This window comes from Notolepis coatsorum (genome assembly GCF_963971535.1).
Source record: "Notolepis coatsorum genome assembly, chromosome: 11".
Taxonomy (NCBI): domain Eukaryota; kingdom Metazoa; phylum Chordata; class Actinopteri; order Aulopiformes; family Paralepididae; genus Notolepis; species Notolepis coatsorum.
In genome coordinates this window covers 3,974,308-3,996,807 of record NC_140175.1, presented here as the reverse complement: position 1 = coordinate 3,996,807, position 22,500 = coordinate 3,974,308, and the positions used below count along the sequence as shown (strand labels likewise).

At 43.2% G+C, this 22,500-nt stretch overlaps 1 protein-coding gene across 1 annotated transcript in view; it reads left to right on the top strand.

The window, feature by feature from the left end:
- The window catches only part of pi4kaa (phosphatidylinositol 4-kinase, catalytic, alpha a), a 144,460-nt gene that overhangs the window by 104,747 nt on the left and 17,213 nt on the right, over window positions 1–22,500 (top strand). Inside the window, exons 46-49 of the mRNA XM_084325266.1 lie at window positions 7,761–7,833; window positions 11,317–11,500; window positions 12,144–12,248; window positions 13,646–13,771. Of these exons, the coding sequence (XP_084181392.1) occupies window positions 7,761–7,833; window positions 11,317–11,500; window positions 12,144–12,248; window positions 13,646–13,771 (488 nt within the window). The remainder of the gene's footprint in view (window positions 1–7,760; window positions 7,834–11,316; window positions 11,501–12,143; window positions 12,249–13,645; window positions 13,772–22,500) is intronic.

Sequence of the window (22,500 nt, the reverse complement as noted above, 5' to 3'; positions counted from 1 at the left end):
TGAAGGAGGCAATTTGAGTGTCTAGAAAAGTGCTATATAAATGTAATGAATTATTATTATTATTATTATTATTAGTATCAATTAGGGCTGACCCCTATTAGTCGATTAGTCGACTAATCGGTCGAAAGGAGCCGTAGTTGACCAGCCAACCTCTTAGTCGGGGAAAAAAACAGGTCGGTCAGCGAGGGAGGGAAATGGCGGGGGCAGTGTGAGCCTCCCACGCGTTACACCTCGCCAATGAGAGTCCGCGCTGGCAGGTGAAAAGATGCTGCTGGCTGTCTCCTATGTCTTGGAGGAAGCATCTGATAGACTTCAGGGCTCCCTAGACCTACCAGTGGGGGGCACATGCGAGCAACGACCAGGAAGGGGAGGGGGGAATTGGCATAACGACTAAATTGAGGTGTAGCCATAGTCGTCAGACGTAAATTAAATATCGAATTGAAAGGGGTATGGTCGGATGCTGAGGGGCGTATAACTATAGCTAGGATTGTACATAATAACAGGAAAATTGCGTTGGCAGCGGTATATGCCCCAAATTTGTACGAAGTGGGTTTCTTCACTTCACTAACCGGAGAAATGTTAAACCATCCCGAGTACTCATATATAATAGGTGCGGATTTTAATGCCATTTGGAATCCAAGGATGGACAAATCTTACCTTGCCTTTTCCAGCGAACAAAAAAATTCATCTAAAGCATTAAAAGATTGGTCAAAGTCTACAGGGGTAATTGATTTATGGCGTTCACTTAATCCCATGACCCGTAAGTACTCCTGTCGTTCGGCGAGACACAACACATTATCCAGAATTGATTACGTCTTTGCATCCCCGAGAATATTTGATAAATATGAAGTGGAAATGATACCCAATGCGCTATCAGATCACTGTTACTTAATCCTGAAAGCAACATTTGGTACACTATCTTCCCGGGCCCCAAGATGGCGTTTTAATACTATGCTGCTTAACAACAAGGAATTCATTACACAAATTAAAGAAGCTCTCACAGTATTCCTACGGGATAATGCAAACGCGGAGCAAGACCCCAGAATATTATGGATGTCGGTAAAGGGTATGATCAAGGATTTCACGGATAGATTTTCCTCCATATTGCGCAAAAATCAATGCACAAAACTGTCTGAAATGGAAACGCTTTACTCAACGCTTTTTAATTCTTTAAAATACAACAACTCTACTAGACTAGAAAACCAAGTTAACATTCTAAAGACAGAGATCAAAGCAATATACAGACAAAAATCGGAAATGCAAATACGCAGCACAAGACAACAGCAGTATTTCCAAGGTTCTAAACCTAGTCACCTATTAGCCATGCGATTAAGAATTAATGCAAAATTTGCAGATATAACTGCCATTAGAAAACAACAAGTACTTGTAACAGACCCCAAAATAATAAACGATACATTCAAAGAATTCTACTCCGACTTGTATAATTCAGAAACGACCTTTGATCAAAACAAATTAGACACATATCTTAATCAAATTACTCTCCCTAAACTTTCGGAGGACGACGCTAAACAGTTAGAAGCACCGATCACATTAGAAGAACTCGAGAAGGCCATATCCGGAATGAAAAACGGTAAGGCTCCGGGAAAAGACGGTATCCCATCAGAAATGTACCTTTCTTGCTGGGACATATTTGGACCCTTATTACTAAATATGATCTTATACTCAGTCAAGGAGGGGAGCTTCCATAAACACCACAATATCGCACTCATTTCAGTCCTTCTCAAAAAAGACAAAGACCCCACTGAGTGCGGTAGTTACCGTCCTTTAAGCCTCCTCGGAACCGATGTCAAACTGTACGATGCTATCCCTGGATGCTATGAAAGCATTTGACAGGCTGGAATGGTCGTTTCTATGGGCAGTATTAGAAAGGATGGGGTTAGGAAAAGGATTCATTGATATGATTAAAGTACTTTACAAGGACCCATCGGCCATGATTACAACAGGCACATTCATCTCCGAAATCTTTCCGGTATCACGCTCAGCCAGACAGGGTTGCCCTCTTAGTCCCGGACTATTCGATCTATCATTAGAGCCTTTAGCACAATTTATAAGACAATCCCAACACATAGAACCAATCGTAATCAAGGGCACACAACATAAAATTAGTTTATATGCGGACGACGTAATATTGTTCATGCAAAACCCCAACACCACATTGCCGCATCTACTCAAGTTGATAGAGAACTTTGGTGATTTATCGGGATTTAAAATAAATTGGCCGAAGTCGGCTTTCCTTCCTCTTAACATCCGTGCAAAAAAAGACACAACCCTCCCAGGTTCGATACCCATGGTTAAACATTTTAGATGCTTGGGTGTGGAAATATTTCCCACCATAAGACAAACGGTGAAGCACAATTACACAAAAATACAGAACAAAATCAAAGACGACCTGGACAGGTGGGCAAAACTTAAAAACTCAGTACAGGCAAGGGTATCAATAATTAAGATGGATGTATTACCAAGAATCAATTTCATCAGCTCAATGCTACCGTTACCTCCTCCAGAGGGCTACTGGAAAAGATTACAATCCTCCACATACAAATTTATTTGGAATAACAAACCACCTCGCATAAAAAGATCCACAGCACAGAGAAATAAAGCAGACGGTGGCATGGCAGTTCCAGATTTTTTACAATATTTTAAGGCTTTCACATTAAGACCATTGAAAATATGGTTTGATCCCCAGGCTTTGGTATCTTGGAGAGAATTAGAAGAAAACATAGTAGCCCCACAGAGACTGAAAGACATAGCACACACTAAACTTTCAATCAAGCATTGTGAGCGGGAATTTGGCCCCATAATTACCCATGCAATCAGAACATGGCGGGAAACACAAAAGAAATATCCTAACCCCCAAAAATGGCATAATCACACTCCCATATTCAATAACAATGCACTCTTAATGGGAAAACGCCCTATAAGATTCCCTATATGGGAAGAGCAAGGCATACACTCATTAGGGGATATTTTTAATAACCAGGGCTTATGTAGTTATGGCGAAATATGCACAAAGTTTAACCTCACCGAGTCCACATGGCTTTTTTACATACAGTTACGACTATGTCTGAGATCTCACGGTGTTCCATTACTCATACCAATTGAACACCACAGATACCACAAATTTTTCTATGAAAGAGAAACATTGGGAGGTTTTGTATCAGGTTTTTATTATCAATTACTAACGTCCTCGTATGAAACCCTTCAACTAGACACTGTTTGCACTTGTCCTAATAAACTAACCTACACTGTAACACGCAACACTTGATGAACATTGTTACTCAGCTGATAGAGTTGTACCCTTCTTGCTGTCTTGTCGTACAGAACTTGTAAGTCGCTTTGGATAAAAGCGTCAGCTAAATGACTAAATGTAAATGTTTGGAGGAGGGATATACCAGACCTGGAAAATGACTTTGATTGGCAAGGAGCCTGGGCAAATGTCCGACTTACATCAAGGAACCCGGATCATCAACAAATCAATCTGAACTATATTCACAGGACATACTTGACTCCTATAAGACTGTGCCGAATGGGGCTCAAACAAGATTCCAAATGCACCCAATGTACAAATGGGGACGAAGGGACATTTATGCACATGTATTGGGACTGCCCACCAGTTAAGGCATTCTGGAAAGATGTGTCCCAACAATTATCAAAACTCGTGTCTTGGAATATACCTGTACACCCCTCGGTATTACTATTGAATGATGTTTTTGAGTTTGCAGTGAATCCACAGCTAAAGAGATTGGTTTTATCGGGTATCACAGTAGCTAAAAAGCTGATCGCATCACGCTGGTTTCAACCGGAAAAAATTTGCCGGAAAGTTTGGTTTCTTACATATCTCGATGTGATATATCAAGAAATATCTACAGCAAGAATTCTGGGTCTCAATGAAACCAAAATGTCATTGTGGGTAGAAGTGGTGGAGAGAATAAAAGCTAGCTTATAATGGTAGTGTCTGGTAGGAGTGAGGGATAATGGAGGTACTATCCAAGAGGGGGTCCGGGAGGGGGGGGTTCGAGCTGGAGCATATGTGTGTAGGGTTTTAGAAAATAGGTATTAGGGGTATATTCTATACTAACATTTATATAATTGTAATTTCGCTGGATATACACTGTATACGGTTAAAATGTTATTATAGACTATTTTTGTTTTATCTTGTTTCTGTACTTACATGTATTTTAACCACCTTGACTGAAAGTTTCAATATGCATTATGTGTTGAGTACTGACTTTTAATAATTTTTGTTTTGCAATAATAAAAAAAAAAAAAAAAAAAAAAAAAAAAAACAGGAGGAGAAAAAGTGGACCAAAAGAAAAATACATGGACTGGTGGGATACCATATAAATGTAATGAATTATTATTATTATTAGTGTGGGTGACCTGGCGAAGCCAGGTTGCAACCCACACTATACATATCCATACTCTTTTTCTTTCTTTCTTTATTCCACCGATTTTGCCAACACACTCGTGCCAGAGCGTTCGCGCCCCATACACGTGAAAGGTATCAAAACGACCGGCTTGCTCCAACTCGATGTGCTATTCGAACTCGTAAAGTTTCACCGCACCGTCTGGCTACGAATCGACTTTAAACGGTAAAATTTCGGAAATACAGTGCAATTTAGAGTTTCAAACACTTTGCAACACGTAAGCGTTCGCGCACCATACACGTGAAAGGTATCAAAACGAGCGGCTTGCCTATGGCAACTGCGGTCTTCGAACTCGTAAAAGTTTCACCGCACCGTCTGGCTACGAATCGACTTTAAACGGTAAAATTTCGGTCCCATTGGGAATGCATTGCATTTTAGAGTGTAGCAGCTGAAATAATCTTTTTCCCCCTACCTTGGGTGAATTGCGAGTGTGATCTCAATTTTGGACGTAGAAATAAAACAAACACATCAAAACGATGACACGGCTGTCATCCCGCTCACAAAAGAAAAATAAATGGAATTGGACATTTCTATCTCAACTGACGACCATTTGTTTGAAGGTTCTCCTCCCCATTGACCGCCATGCAATCGCCCTCTAGAAATCACATTTTTCACACTATTTTTTAGCCTTCTGTTCCGATCGCCGAAGGAGTGCCACAATATCGCACGAATGCCACAATATCGCGCACAACCCTTCGCCTACTCGTTGTAGTGCTCATGTGCGCGTCACAACGCTTCATCTCTTATAGTTTTCTTTTAATCAATGTGACAATGCAGTCATGCATCTGCCTCCATAGAAATGCATTGGATAGAAAATATGCAAGTCATAGTGATTGCTTCACCTGTGTGGCTCATGGCTCACTCATGATTGGTTCAGCTGTGTGGCTCGTGGCTGAGCTGCCAATGACATCATCCACTTAACCCATCATTGGCCATCACTGTGTTGCAGTACTGAATTGCTGACAGCGCCCTCTGTCTTGTGGGTTGTGTCATTGTACTCAGTAGGGATATCCTCTTTCATTTTTCATTGGTCCATGTTGACCACCTTTCATTGGTCGATGTTGACCACTCCCCCGATCCTTAGACCACGCCCCCTTAGGCCACACCCCCTCAGTGTATCTCTTGAACCGTTTGTCGTAGAGACTTGCGGATTGTGCCATTGGTCGATGTTGACCACCTTTCATTGGTCGATGTTGACCACTCCCCCTGTTGACCACCTTTCATTGGTCGATGTTGACCACTCCCCCGATCCTTAGACCACGCCCCCTTAGGCCACACCCCCTCAGTGTATCTCTTGAACCGTTTGTCGTAGAGACTTGCGGATTGTGCCATTGGTCGATGTTGACCACCTTTCATTGGTCGATGTTGACCACTCCCCCGATCCTTAGACCACGCCCCCTTAGGCCACACCCCCTCAGTGTATCTCTTGAACCGTTTGTCGTAGAGACTTGCGGATTGTGCCATTGTACTCGGTGTAATAGTGTAATAGTGTGTAATAGTGTAATAGTGTGTAATAGTGTAATAGTGTAATAGTGTGTAATAGTGTAATAGTGTGTAATAGTGTAATAGTGTGTAATAGTGTGTAATAGTGTAATAGTGTGTAATAGTGTAATATTGTGTAATAGTGTAATAGTGTAATAGTGTGTAATAGTGTAATAGTGTGTAATAGTGTAATAGTGTAATAGTGTGTAATAGTGTAATAGTGTGTAATAGTGTGTAATAGTGTAATAGTGTAATAGTGTGTAATAGTGTAATAGTGTCTAATAGTGTAATAGTGTGTAATAGTGTAATAGTGTGTAATAGTGTAATAGTGTAATAGTGTGTAATAGTGTAATAGTGTAATAGTGTGTAATAGTGTAATAGTGTGTAATAGTGTAATAGTGTGTAATAGTGTAATAGTGTAATGGTGTGTAATAGTGTGTAATAGTGTAATAGTGTAATAGTGTAATAGTGTGTAATAGTGTAATAGTGTAATAGTGTAATAGTGTGTAATAGTGTAATAGTGTGTAATAGTGTAATAGTGTAATAGTGTAATAGTGTGTAATAGTGTAATAGTGTGTAATAGTGTAATAGTGTGTAATAGTGTAATAGTGTAATAGTGTGTAATAGTGTAATAGTGTGTAATAGTGTAATAGTGTAATAGTGTGTAATAGTGTAATAGTGTGTAATAGTGTGTAATAGTGTAATAGTGTGTAATAGTGTACTAGTGTAATAGTGTGTAATAGTGTAATAGTGTGTAATAGTGTAATAGTGTAATAGTGTGTAATAGTGTAATAGTGTGTAATAGTGTAATAGTGTTATAGTGTGTAATAGTGTAATATTGTAATAGTGTGTAATAGTGTAATAGTGTGTAATAGTGTAATAGTGTGTAATAGTGTGTAATAGTGTAATAGTGTGTAATAGTGTGTAATAGTGTAATAGTGTGTAATAGTGTAATAGTGTGTAATAGTGTGTAATAGTGTGTAATAGTGTAATAGTGTAATAGTGTGTAATAGTGTAATAGTGTAATAGTGTAATAGTGTGTAATAGTGTAATAGTGTGTAATAGTGTAATAGTGTGTAATAGTGTAATAGTGTGTAATAGTGTGTAATAGTGTGTAATAGTGTAATAATGTGTAATAGTGTAATAGTGTAATAGTGTGTAATAGTGTGTAATAGTGTAATAGTGTGTAATAGTGTAATAGTGTGTAATAGTGTGTAATAGTGTGTAATAGTGTAATAGTGTGTAATAGTGTGTAATAGTGTAATAGTGTGTAATAGTGTAATAGTGTGTAATAGTGTAATAGTGTAATAGTGTGTAATAGTGTAATAGTGTGTAATAGTGTGTAATAGTGTAATAGTGTGTAATAGTGTAATAGTGTGTAATAGTGTGTAATAGTGTAATATTGTGTAATAGTGTAATAGTGTTGCGGGTTGTGTCGTTGCACTCAGTAGGGATATCCTCTTTGATTGGTCTATGTTGACCACTCCCCCGATCCTTAGGCCGCGCCCCCTTTTTGTATCCTTTGAACCGTTTGTCATAGAGACTCGCGAGAGACCCTCTCCCCCGTTGGCCGGCGGTGCACAGGCGTCACCCACACTTTCACAATTTCCCCCGCGCGGAATTGTCTAGTTATTATTATTATTATTATTATGGTGGGGGGGGGGGGGTGAACACGGTAACACCGGTATCAGCGTCTAGCGCCGCAAGACTAATCTCCGTTGTTATTTCCATTGTTGTCTCTCCTGTTGTAGAAAAGACGTGATGTCTTATGTCTGTTCCTGTTCCTAGGAGTCACTGTTGTGTCTGCCTGCTTGCTGTGTTGTGTTCTAGGCTGCTATCTACCAAGTAACCCAGAGGCCATCGTCCTGGACATCGACTACAAGTCAGGAACACCCATGCAGAGGTAACTAACCACACACCTACCTGTGCATCGTTTGTCAGGGTACTGGTGTGCTGGGTGGAAGCTGGCGGCTAGCTCTGTCCCACGCTTTCCATGAGGAATGCTAACAATGCTAACAATGCTAACATTCCATTTTAGGGAAACTGAGCTGCCAAGGAGCCCTACCTACCTGATAATATATAAACATTATGTTCCTAGTTCCTAGCAGGGGTGTAAAGTACTTGAGTAATTGTACTTTGTTACAATACTTAAGTACTCTTTTTGGGGGGATTTGTACTTTACTCAAGTATTATTAGGTTTGTATACTTGTACTTTTCAATTACATTTCAGAGAAAAAAATACATACTTTTTACTCCTTACATTTAAAATGCAGACCTACAAAGTACTAATCTCGCAGGTCCAACTATTTTAATTAGTATATTTGTTTCTCTGGCCGAACTAACGTTCACGTTATTAATCCTGCTGCCGCACTTTATTTAAAAACAGCCAATCAAATCCCCATCAATGGAAAATGAACCCGCCCATACCCATGCTGATTGGTCCTTGTGCGAGACTGGAAAGTGGGGATCTTTGATTAGACACCTGCTATCAGAAGAATAGACAGTCAGAGTGACGAGCTACAGAAGACGGCCACAAACGAGTGATGAAGAGGACGAAACAGAACATTTCATTGCCCCGGAAAAAAGAAATTAACTTTTACTTTTTAGTACTTAAGTACATTTAAAAGTAGAAACTTTTTGACTTTTACTCTGACTTGAGTACGATTTTGAGACGGTACCCATACTTTCACTTAAGTATAATTTCTGGGTACTTTTTACACCCCTGGGCCCTCATTTATCAACTTGATGTACGCACAGATATGCGATTAAGCCGTGCGTACAATCATTTCTAAGCAAAGTGTGGGATTTATCTATTTGAACTTGTGCTTGACTTTGTACTTATGTCTACGCACAGCTCTGAGCATGCTTAGCTGACGCCCAGTGTTAGAACATCGTTACTACGGCATAAGCGCTCCTCAGTTCATGCATTCGTTTCAACGCGGAAATAAGACACTGGCGGCGCTCCGCGTAACTCAACTCGTTATTATTTTGCGCATATATTGCAGAAATACGGGAACGTTTTGATTATATTTAAAAGGCTTTGCCATTGTTAAACGTAATAAGTGGAACCCCGAAGCTGTAAGCAGAATACAAGTCATATGAACACCCACGATATAAATGCATTGCAACGAGAACAGACAGAGGTTATTTGTTGAGTGTATGTGTATACAAAACCCTTGCAATAAATGTGTCTTAAATGAATGAAAAGCATACATGCTCTGGACACAGAGCATATATCGTGTGGGTGATATCATGACTTGTATTCTGTGTCAAAGCCTAAATCAAAACGTCCCCGTATTTCTGCAATCTATGCGCAAAATAATAACGAGTTGAGTTCTAACAAAGAACGTATTACATGCTGGTAGGCTGATAGAGTAAACTATGATATGAATATGATATGATATAAAGGTATACTGGTCCGTCCGCGAGGATATCGAGGACTCGAGTTGGGGGACCCTGATGTAAACAAGACAAAAGTCTTTCTCTGGTCTGCATCCCCTTAACAATTGTGTGTATTGAGCCGTACTGTATTGTACCCATTCTGCAATCTGTTAAATAAAGTTTTCATTCAGCCATTAAATGCAATTTGAGAATATAGGCTAAAGCGACGGCCTATTATACATATTATTTAATGTTTTCATAAGCGTAAAGATACAACAGCTAGATTAATGATCAAGTTAGTTTACTGTATGCAGGCTTCGCAGGGCTGTGTTTTCTTTTTTCTTTTTTTTTATTGCAAAACAGAAATTATTAAAAGTCAGTACTCAACACACAATGCATAATGAAACTAAGGGCTGTGTGTTATTATATGCGCAAGTTACTGTTGCATAATGTAGGCTATGGGCTGGCTGCTATTATATGTACTTCATATAGGCTGCCTAATACCAACAACAAAATAGATTGTATCATATGCCTCTACACACATTATATTATACACATCATATTATATCTTGGTTCGGCAGCGCCTCTGTGAACAATCTCTCAGAGTTTGCTCCATCAGTAATCAGTAATGTGAACGGGATTCCACTTGGTCAATGTACAGATAATCTGCGATGCGCATTTTGGCTGATAATGTGCCGGTGGCCGGAGTCTCATTCATATTCACTTAAATGCAGATCATAGTTATCCACTGAAGCCATATGACTCTGACCAGAACGGGCTCATGACGAGCGCACATAATAGGCATTCGAGCGCAGAGTTGTCTGTGAACTTGGCAACTTCATTGGATTTATTTATTCTCTAAAAATATCTATAATCATACGATTAAATATTGTTTAAAATAAAACGCTAAATACTATTATTCTGTGTGTCATGTTTCCAAATAAGATTGTTCACAACGGGAAATGCTGTATACGTTCAATTTGTTGGTTGGACCTCGGTGAAACTGATCAATCTCGCTCTCAGTGAAGTCTCTCAGAGTTCGCTCGGGTTAGTCCACTTTTCCACATTTCATGGGGGTGTGCCATTACCGTATATGGTTAATCGGGGCGGTTCTGGTATGCAAATACTTAAAACAGTGCACGAGCTCAAACGTAGGATCAAAGTCATATTTATCATGACAGGTGTGCGTAGAACCTGTGTACGCACGTGTGATGAATCCCGTTTTTTTTGTGCGTGCACACATTCTAAATTCTGTGCTTAAGTATGGAAATAGAACATTTTCTACGTCACGTTGATGAATGAGGGCCCTGGTTCCTACTCTGCCTGTGATATATAAACATATATGTTCCTACTCCACCAGTGATATATAAACATATATGTTACTACTCTACCAGTGATATATAAACATTAGTGCTGTCAGGTGATTAAAAAAATGTATCTAATTAATTACAGGATTTGTAATTAATTAATCTAATTAATCGCATTTTAATCGCATAACCATTTTAGGCCTGATATTCTATAATCATATTTCAAATTGCATGTGTCCGGATGGCAGAATTCAGTACTGTATCTACAAAACCTTCTGTTTAATCATCTTCCATTTATTCATTTGCTTAGATTTTTCAGGTCTGGTAAATTTTAGCGTGGTGTTATTCACAGTCAAAGATACAAATTTTTTTCTCATTTGGTTCATTACAATTGACTCAAGCCTAGTAACAGACACAGTATTTCTGACACTGGGAATACATTCCCTGAGATCCATAGATGTCCCTAGAATCAGATACCAAGAACATGCAAATGGACCATTTAAAAAAAAAAAAAATCTGTAAATGTTTATTCTACGTTCTTATGGAATAAATGAGATTAAAAAAAAAGTATTTTTAAAAAAAAAAATTGTAATTTTGAGTTAATTTTCATAACGCGATAATTTGCTGTGTAATTAATTAATCTAATTAACGCGATAAACTGACAGCCCTAATAAACATGTATGTTCCTCCTCCACCAGCGCGGCCAAGGCGCCCTACCTGGCCAAGTTCAAGGTGAAGCACTGCGGCGTCAGCGAGCTGGAGAAGGAGGGCATGCGCTGCACCTCGGACTCAGTGGACGAGGGCGAGGAGAACGCGGAGGGAGGCGCGCGCAGCATCAGCTGGCAGGCCGCCATCTTTAAAGTGGGAGACGACTGCAGACAGGTACGGCTACGTCAGCTGACCTCCTGACAGCTACGTCACCTGACCTCCTGACAGCTACGTCACCTGACCTCCTGACAGCTACGTCACCTGACCTCCTGACAGCTACGTCACCTGACCTCCTGATGGCTACGTCACCTGACCTCCTGATAGCTAGTAGTTTATTCAGTCATCACACAATACAATACACGCAATAATTTAACCCATATTGATACTGGTGTCTGATATTGGCCCAAATATCTGTCTCTCCGTCTCTCGGTCTCTCTCTCTCTGTCTCTCTCTCTCTCTCTCTCTCTCTCTCTCTCTCTCTCTTTCTCTCGCTCTCTCTCTCTCTGTCTCTCTCCGTCTCTCTGTCTCTCTCTCTCTTTCTCTCTGTCTCTCTTTCTCTCTGTCTCTCTCTTTCTGTCTCTTTCTCCGTCTCTCTGTCTCTCGCTCCATCTCTCTTTGTCTCTCTCTCTCTCTCTCTCCCTCCCCCCCCTCTCTCTCTCTCTCTCTCTCTCTGTCTCTCCCTCCCCCCCCTCTCTCTCCCTCCCCCCCCTCTCTCCCTCCCCCCCCTCTCTCCCTCTCTCTCCCTCCCCCCCCCTCTCTCTCTCTCTCTGTCTCTCTCTCTCTCTCTCTCCCCCCCCCCTCTCCCTCTCTCCACCAGGACATGCTGGCTCTGCAGATCATCGGTCTGTTTAAGAACATCTTCCAGCTGGTCGGCCTGGATCTGTTTGTGTTCCCCTACCGAGTGGTGGCTACTGCCCCCGGGGTGAGTTAGTGTTCCCCTACCGAGTGGTGGCTACCGCCCCCGGGGTGAGTTAGTGTTCCCCTACCGAGTGGTGGCTACCGCCCCCGGGGTGAGTTAGTGTTCCCCTACCGAGTGGTGGCTACCGCCCCCGGGGTGAGTTAGTGTTCCCCTACCGAGTGGTGGCTACTGCCCCCGGGGTGAGTTAGTGTTCCCCTACCGAGTGGTGGCTACTGCCCCCGGGGTGAGTTAGTGTTCCCCTACCGAGTGGTGGCTACTGCCCCCGGGGTGAGTTAGTGTTCCCCTACCGAGTGGTGGCTACCGCCCCCGGGGTGAGTTAGTGTTCCCCTACCGAGTGGTGGCTACCGCCCCCGGGGTGAGGGCGCCTTTTACACTCCCAACCCTCTGAGGTCGCGGAGGATTCTTCAGAAATGCCGAAAATGTTGCGCGATTCAGAAATAGGTCAAAAATGTGATATTCGCCATTTCTAGTGCTTTGAAATGTTCTCCGTCTGTTTCCTTATTTGCTATGTGTAAGACGACTTGTAAATGGGTTAATTATTGTTAACTTGTCGGGCTGTATCATTTCCCTCGCTGTCTAAAGAACTACAGTTGAGTCGTAGGGGCGGGGCTGAGGTGTCACTCTCAGGTAGGGGAGGGGCCGAGGTGTCACTCTAAGGAGGGGAGGGGCTGAGGTGTCACTCTCGGGTGTCGAAGACAGATGCGCAGAAATGACAGCTATCAAATCCATTCAGTGTGTGTGTGTGTGTGTGTGTGTGCGCGCGCGTGCACACAGTGGCGCTGCTAGGGTCTATTGGGGGCCCTAGGAGATCATTCTTAGGAGGGGCCCCCAACCAGTGTTCATCAATTATGTTACATAAGTCTCCTTTATGGGAACAAATCTTTAGCCTTAATTCATTCCCGTCTGTAAAACCAGCCATATGTATTCCCCCGCCCCCTCCCTAGCCCCCTCCCTAGCCCCCTCCATAGCCCCCTCCCTAGCCCCCTCCCTAGCCCCCTCCATAGCCCCCTCCCTAGCCCCCTCCATAGCCCCCTCCATAGCCCCCTCCCTAGCCCCCTCCATAGCCCCCTCCCTAGCCCCCTCCCTAGCCCCCTCCCTAGCCCCCTCCATAGCCCCCTCCCTAGCCCCCTCCCTAGCCCCCTCCATAGCCCCCTCCCTAGCCCCCTCCCTAGCCCCCTCCATAGCCCCCTCCCTAGCCCCCTCCATAGCCCCCTCCCTAGCCCCCTCCCTAGCCCCCTCCCTAGCCCCCTCCCTAGCCCCCTCCCTAGCCCCCTCCCTAGCCCCCTCCCTAGCCCCCTCCCTAGCCCCCTCCCTAGCCCCCTCCCTAGCCCCCTCCCTAGCCCCCTCCCTAGCCCCCCCCCCCCCCCAAATCTCTATTAACCGAGGCCTCTGTCTCCCAGTGTGGTGTGATCGAGTGCATCCCAGACTGTAAGTCCCGCGACCAGCTGGGCAGGCAGACGGACTTCGGCATGTACGACTACTTCCGCAACCAGTACGGAGACGAGTCCACCCTGGCCTTCCAGAAGGTTTGGATGGATTGATTGATTGATTTGATTTGATTGATTGAAAACTTTATTTAACAGATTGCAGAATGGGTACAATACAGTACGGCTCAATACACACAATTGTTAAGGGGATGCAGACCAGAGAAAGACTTTCGTCTTGTTTCCATCAGGGTCCCCCATTTTCAATTCATCAGGACATTTATGACATACACAACATACAGATATATATCTTGACATTTATGACATACATATGCAAATGTATGCAAATATGCAGTACTGTTAACCTAACAGAAAATATATACATACGAGGGGGAGGAAACTGTACATTAGGCGGGGGTGGGTGGGGGGTTTGTACATTTACGGGGGCCATACAGATATACAGATATATATCATGACATTTATAACAATACATGACATAATAGGTAGGTATACAGTACTGTTAAATTTGTGACATACAAAATATGCAAATATACAGTACTGTTAACCAGAGGGATGTTGCCCTTAAATCCTGAGGCCTATCCTGCTACTGTATGCAAACCTGAAACTGACAGTTATATTTTCAAGGGGGAGTGGGGGGGTACAGGTATGGACAGGGTAATAGTAGAAAGACATGGAATTAAAGCATAGCGAGATTGTTTTATACACTTTTTGGGTGGTTAGTGAACAGTCAGTCCTACTTTTGGTTAGTTCTCAGATTATTACAGTGAAGATTTACAGGAAGAATGAGCCGCCAGGAGCCAGATATGAACCCATACATTGGTTATATTGGTTATAATGGTCACATTGCCTTTTAAATTAAGATTATGTACCAGGCGAGGGTAAAATATGATGTTTTCCTTCATTGTATCTCCATTTCCTTCTCCTATAGGCCAGGTATAACTTCATCCTTCTCCTCCTATAGGCCAGGTATAACTTCATCCTTCTCTTCCTATAGGCCAGGTATAACTTCATCCTTCTCCTCCTATAGGCCAGGTATAACTTCATCCTTCTCCTCCTATAGGCCAGGTATAACTTCATCCTTCTCTTCCTATAGGCCAGGTATAACTTCATCCTTCTCTTCCTATAGGCCAGGTATAACCTCATCCTTCTCTTCCTATAGGCCAGGTATAACCTCATCCTTCTCCTCCTATAGGCCAGGTATAACTTCATCCTTCTCTTCCTATAGGCCAGGTATAACTTCATCCTTCTCCTCCTATAGGCCAGGTATAACTTCATCCTTCTCTTCCTATAGGCCAGGTATAACTTCATCCTTCTCCTCCTATAGGCCAGGTATAACTTCATCCTTCTCCTCCTATAGGCCAGGTATAACTTCATCCTTCTCCTCCTATAGGCCAGGTATAACTTCATCCTTCTCCTCCTATAGGCCAGGTATAACTTCATCCTTCTCCTCCTATAGGCCAGGTATAACTTCATCCTTCTCTTCCTATAGGCCAGGTATAACTTCATCCTTCTCCTCCTATAGGCCAGGTATAACTTCATCCTTCTCCTCCTATAGGCCAGGTATAACTTCATCCTTCTCTTCCTATAGGCCAGGTATAACTTCATCCTTCTCCTCCTATAGGCCAGGTATAACTTCATCCTTCTCTTCCTATAGGCCAGGTATAACTTCATCCTTCTCCTCCTATAGGCCAGGTATAACTTCATCCTTCTCCTATAGGCCAGGTATAACTTCATCCTTCTCCTATAGGCCAGGTATAACTTCATCCTTCTCCTCCTATAGGCCAGGTATAACTTCATCCTTCTCCTATAGGCCAGGTATAACTTCATCCTTCTCCTCCTATAGGCCAGGTATAACTTCATCCTTCTCCTCCTATAGGCCAGGTATAACTTCATCCTTCTCCTCCTATAGGCCAGGTATAACTTCATCCTTCTCCTCCTATAGGCCAGGTATAACTTCATCCTTCTCCTCCTATAGGCCAGGTATAACTTCATCCTTCTCTTCCTATAGGCCAGGTATAACTTCATCCTTCTCCTCCTATAGGCCAGGTATAACTTCATCCTTCTCCTCCTATAGGCCAGGTATAACTTCATCCTTCTCCTCCTATAGGCCAGGTATAACTTCATCCTTCTCCTCCTATAGGCCAGGTATAACTTCATCCTTCTCTTCCTATAGGCCAGGTATAACTTCATCCTTCTCCTCCTATAGGCCAGGTATAACTTCATCCTTCTCTTCCTATAGGACAGGTATAACTTCATCCTTCTCCTCCTATAGGCCAGGTATAACTTCATCCTTCTCTTCCTATAGGCCAGGTATAACTTCATCCTTCTCTTCCTATAGGCCAGGTATAACTTCATCCTTCTCTTCCTATAGGCCAGGTATAACTTCATCCTTCTCCTCCTATAGGCCAGGTATAACTTCATCCTTCTCTTCCTATAGGCCAGGTATAACTTCATCCTTCTCCTCCTATAGGCCAGGTATAACCTCATCCTTCTCTTCCTATAGGCCAGGTATAACTTCATCCTTCTCCTCCTATAGGCCAGGTATAACTTCATCCTTCTCTTCCTATAGGCCAGGTATAACTTCATCCTTCTCCTCCTATAGGCCAGGTATAACTTCATCCTTCTCCTCCTATAGGCCAGGTATAACTTCATCCTTCTCCTCCTATAGGCCAGGTATAACTTCATCCTTCTCCTCCTATAGGCCAGGTATAACTTCATCCTTCTCTTCCTATAGGCCAGGTATAACTTCATCCTTCTCCTCCTATAGGCCAGGTATAACTTCATCCTTCTCTTCCTATAGGCCAGGTATAACCTCATCCTTCTCTTCCTATAGGCCAGGTATAACTTCATCCTTCTCCTCCTATAGGCCAGGTATAACTTCATCCTTCTCCTATAGGCCAGGTATAACTTCATCCTTCTCTTCCTATAGGCCAGGTATAACTTCATCCTTCTCTCCTATAGGCCAGGTATAACTTCATCCTTCTCCTCCTATAGGCCAGGTATAACTTCATCCTTCTCTTCCTATAGGCCAGGTATAACTTCATCCTTCTCCTATAGGCCAGGTATAACTTCATCCTTCTCCTCCTATAGGCCAGGTATAACTTCATCCTTCTCCTCCTATAGGCCAGGTATAACTTCATCCTTCTCTTCCTATAGGCCAGGTATAACTTCATCCTTCTCTTCCTATAGGCCAGGTATAACTTCATCCTTCTCTTCCTATAGGCCAGGTATAACTTCATCCTTCTCCTCCTATAGGCCAGGTATAACTTCATCCTTCTCCTCCTATAGGCCAGGTATAACTTCATCCTTCTCCTCCTATAGGCCAGGTATAACTTCATCCTTCTCCTCCTATAGGCCAGGTATAACTTCATCCTTCTCCTCCTATAGGCCAGGTATAACTTCATCCTTCTCTTCCTATAGGCCAGGTATAACTTCATCCTTCTCCTCCTATAGGCCAGGTATAACTTCATCCTTCTCCTCCTATAGGCCAGGTATAACTTCATCCTTCTCCTCCTATAGGCCAGGTATAACTTCATCCTTCTCCTCCTATAGGCCAGGTATAACTTCATCCTTCTCCTCCTATAGGCCAGGTATAACTTCATCCTTCTCCTCCTATAGGCCAGGTATAACTTCATCCTTCTCCTCCTATAGGCCAGGTATAACTTCATCCTTCTCCTCCTATAGGCCAGGTATAACTTCATCCTTCTCCTATAGGCCAGGTATAACTTCATCCTTCTCCTCCTATAGGCCAGGTATAACTTCATCCTTCTCCTCCTATAGGCCAGGTATAACTTCATCCTTCTCTCCTATAGGCCAGGTATAACTTCATCCTTCTCTTCCTATAGGCCAGGTATAACTTCATCCTTCTCCTCCTATAGGCCAGGTATAACTTCATCCTTCTCCTATAGGCCAGGTATAACTTCATCCTTCTCCTCCTATAGGCCAGGTATAACTTCATCCTTCTCCTCCTATAGGCCAGGTATAACTTCATCCTTCTCCTCCTATAGGCCAGGTATAACTTCATCCTTCTCCTATAGGCCAGGTATAACTTCATCCTTCTCCTTCCTATAGGCCAGGTATAACTTCATCCTTCTCCTCCTATAGGCCAGGTATAACTTCATCCTTCTCCTCCTATAGGCCAGGTATAACTTCATCCTTCTCCTCCTATAGGCCAGGTATAACTTCATCCTTCTCCTTCCTATAGGCCAGGTATAACTTCATCCTTCTCCTCCTATAGGCCAGGTATAACTTCATCCTTCTCCTCCTATAGGCCAGGTATAACTTCATCCTTCTCCTCCTATAGGCCAGGTATAACTTCATCCTTCTCCTCCTATAGGCCAGGTATAACTTCATCCTTCTCCTCCTATAGGCCAGGTATAACTTCATCCTTCTCCTCCTATAGGCCAGGTATAACTTCATCCTTCTCCTCCTATAGGCCAGGTATAACTTCATCCTTCTCTTCCTATAGGCCAGGTATAACTTCATCCTTCTCCTCCTATAGGCCAGGTATAACTTCATCCTTCTCCTCCTATAGGCCAGGTATAACTTCATCCTCTCTCCTATAGGCCAGGTATAACTTCATCCTTCTCCTCCTATAGGCCAGGTATAACTTCATCCTTCTCCTCCTATAGGCCAGGTATAACTTCATCCTTCTCTTCCTATAGGCCAGGTATAACTTCATCCTTCTCCTCCTATAGGCCAGGTATAACTTCATCCTTCTCCTCCTATAGGCCAGGTATAACTTCATCCTTCTCTTCCTATAGGCCAGGTATAACTTCATCCTTCTCCTCCTATAGGCCAGGTATAACTTCATCCTTCTCCTCCTATAGGCCAGGTATAACTTCATCCTTCTCCTCCTATAGGCCAGGTATAACTTCATCCTTCTCCTCCTATAGGCCAGGTATAACTTCATCCTTCTCCTCCTATAGGCCAGGTATAACTTCATCCTTCTCTTCCTATAGGCCAGGTATACTTCATCCTTCTCCTCCTATAGGCCAGGTATAACTTCATCCTTCTCCTCCTATAGGCCAGGTATAACTTCATCCTTCTCCTCCTATAGGCCAGGTATAACTTCATCCTTCTCTTCCTATAGGCCAGGTATAACTTCATCCTTCTCCTCCTATAGGCCAGGTATAACTTCATCCTTCTCTTCCTATAGGCCAGGTATAACTTCATCCTTCTCCTCCTATAGGCCAGGTATAACTTCATCCTTCTCCTCCTATAGGCCAGGTATAACTTCATCCTTCTCCTCCTATAGGCCAGGTATAACTTCATCCTTCTCCTCCTATAGGCCAGGTATAACTTCATCCTTCTCCTCCTATAGGCCAGGTATAACTTCATCCTTCTCCTCCTATAGGCCAGGTATAACTTCATCCTTCTCCTCCTATAGGCCAGGTATAACTTCATCCTTCTCCTCCTATAGGCCAGGTATAACTTCATCCTTCTCCTCCTATAGGCCAGGTATAACTTCATCCTTCTCCTCCTATAGGCCAGGTATAACTTCATCCTTCTCCTCCTATAGGCCAGGTATAACTTCATCCTTCTCCTCCTATAGGCCAGGTATAACTTCATCCTTCTCCTCCTATAGGCCAGGTATAACTTCATCCTTCTCTTCCTATAGGCCAGGTATAACTTCATCCTTCTCCTCCTATAGGCCAGGTATAACTTCATCCTTCTCTTCCTATAGGCCAGGTATAACTTCATCCTTCTCCTCCTATAGGCCAGGTATAACTTCATCCTTCTCCTCCTATAGGCCAGGTATAACTTCATCCTTCTCCTCCTATAGGCCAGGTATAACTTCATCCTTCTCTCTCCTATAGGCCAGGTATAACTTCATCCTTCTCCTCCTATAGGCCAGGTATAACTTCATCCTTCTCTTCCTATAGGCCAGGTATAACTTCATCCTTCTCTTCCTATAGGCCAGGTATAACTTCATCCTTCTCTTCCTATAGGCCAGGTATAACTTCATCCTTCTCCTCCTATAGGCCAGGTATAACTTCATCCTTCTCCTCCTATAGGCCAGGGTATAACTTCATCCTTCTCTTCCTATAGGCCAGGTATAACTTCATCCTTCTCCTCCTATAGGCCAGGTATAACTTCATCCTTCCCACTTCCTATAGGCCACGGTATAACTTCATCCTTCTCCTTCTAAAGGCCAGGTATAAACTTCATCCTTCTCCTTCCTATAGGCCAGGTATAACTTCATCCTTCTCTTCCTATAGGCAGTGTATAACCCTTCATCCTTCTCCTCCTATAGGCCCGGTATAACTCAATCCTCTCCTTAGCCAGGTATAACTAGGCCAGGTATAACTTCATCCTTCTCTTCCTATAGGCCAGGTATAACTTCATCCTTCTCTTCCTATAGGCCAGGTATAACTTCATCCTTCTCCTCCTATAGGCCAGGTATAACTTCATCCTTCTCCTCCTATAGGCCAGGTATAACTTCATCCTTCTCTTCCTATAGGCCAGGTATAACTTCATCCTTCTCTTCCTATAGGCCAGGTATAACTTCATCCTTCTCCTCCTATAGGCCAGGTATAACTTCATCCTTCTCTTCCTATAGGCCAGGTATAACTTCATCCTTCTCTTCCTATAGGCCAGGTATAACTTCATCCTTCTCTCCTATAGGCCAGGTATAACTTCATCCTTCTCTTCCTATAGGCCAGGTATAACTTCATCCTTCTCCTCCTATAGGCCAGGTATAACTTCATCCTTCTCTCCTATAGGCCAGGTATAACTTCATCCTTCTCCTCCTATAGGCCAGGTATAACTTCATCCTTCTCCTCCTATAGGCCAGGTATAACTTCATCCTTCTCCTCCTATAGGCCAGGTATAACTTCATCCTTCTCTCCTATAGGCCAGGTATAACTTCATCCTTCTCCTCCTATAGGCCAGGTATAACTTCATCCTTCTCCTCCTATAGGCCAGGTATAACTTCATCCTTCTCTTCCTATAGGCCAGGTATAACTTCATCCTTCTCCTCCTATAGGCCAGGTATAACTTCATCCTTCTCCTCCTATAGGCCAGGTATAACTTCATCCTTCTCCTCCTATAGGCCAGGTATAACTTCATCCTTCTCCTCCTATAGGCCAGGTATAACTTCATCCTTCTCTCCTATAGGCCAGGTATAACTTCATCCTTCTCCTCCTATAGGCCAGGTATAACTTCATCCTTCTCTCCTATAGGCCAGGTATAACTTCATCCTTCTCTCCTATAGGCCAGGTATAACTTCATCCTTCTCCTCCTATAGGCCAGGTATAACTTCATCCTTCTCCTCCTATAGGCCAGGTATAACTTCATCCTTCTCTCCTATAGGCCAGGTATAACTTCATCCTTCTCCTCCTATAGGCCAGGTATAACTTCATCCTTCTCCTCCTATAGGCCAGGTATAACTCTCATCCTTCTCCTATAGGCCAGGTATAACTTCATCCTTCTCCTCCTATAGGCCAGGTATAACTTCATCCTTCTCCTCCTATAGGCCAGGTATAACTTCATCCTTCTCCTCCTATAGGCCAGGTATAACTTCATCCTTCTCCTCCTATAGGCCAGGTATAACTTCATCCTTCTCCTCCTATAGGCCAGGTATAACTTCATCCTTCTCCTCCTATAGGCCAGGTATAACTTCATCCTTCTCCTCCTATAGGCCAGGTATAACTTCATCCTTCTCCTCCTATAGGCCAGGTATAACTTCATCCTTCTCCTCCTATAGGCCAGGTATAACTTCATCCTTCTCCTCCTATAGGCCAGGTATAACTTCATCCTTCTCCTCCTATAGGCCAGGTATAACTTCATCCTTCTCCTCCTATAGGCCAGGTATAACTTCATCCTTCTCCTCCTATAGGCCAGGTATAACTTCATCCTTCTCCTCCTATAGGCCAGGTATAACTTCATCCTTCTCTCCTATAGGCCAGGTATAACTTCATCCTTCTCCTCCTATAGGCCAGGTATAACTTCATCCTTCTCCTCCTATAGGCCAGGTATAACTTCATCCTTCTCCTCCTATAGGCCAGGTATAACTTCATCCTTCTCCTCCTATAGGCCAGGTATAACTTCATCCTTCTCCTCCTATAGGCCAGGTATAACTTCATCCTTCTCTCCTATAGGCCAGGTATAACTTCATCCTTCTCCTCCTATAGGCCAGGTATAACTTCATCCTTCTCCTCCTATAGGCCAGGTATAACTTCATCCTTCTCCTCCTATAGGCCAGGTATAACTTCATCCTTCTCCTCCTATAGGCCAGGTATAACTTCATCCTTCTCTCCTATAGGCCAGGTATAACTTCATCCTTCTCCTCCTATAGGCCAGGTATAACTTCATCCTTCTCCTCCTATAGGCCAGGTATAACTTCATCCTTCTCCTCCTATAGGCCAGGTATAACTTCATCCTTCTCCTCCTATAGGCCAGGTATAACTTCATCCTTCTCCTCCTATAGGCCAGGTATAACTTCATCCTTCTCTTCCTATAGGCCAGGTATAACTTCATCCTTCTCCTCCTATAGGCCAGGTATAACTTCATCCTTCTCCTCCTATAGGCCAGGTATAACTTCATCCTTCTCCTATAGGCCAGGTATAACTTCATCCTTCTCCTCCTATAGGCCAGGTATAACTTCATCCTTCTCTTCCTATAGGCCAGGTATAACTTCATCCTTCTCCTCCTATAGGCCAGGTATAACTTCATCCTTCTCCTCCTATAGGCCAGGTATAACTTCATCCTTCTCCTCCTATAGGCCAGGTATAACTTCATCCTTCTCCTCCTATAGGCCAGGTATAACTTCATCCTTCTCTTCCTATAGGCCAGGTATAACTTCATCC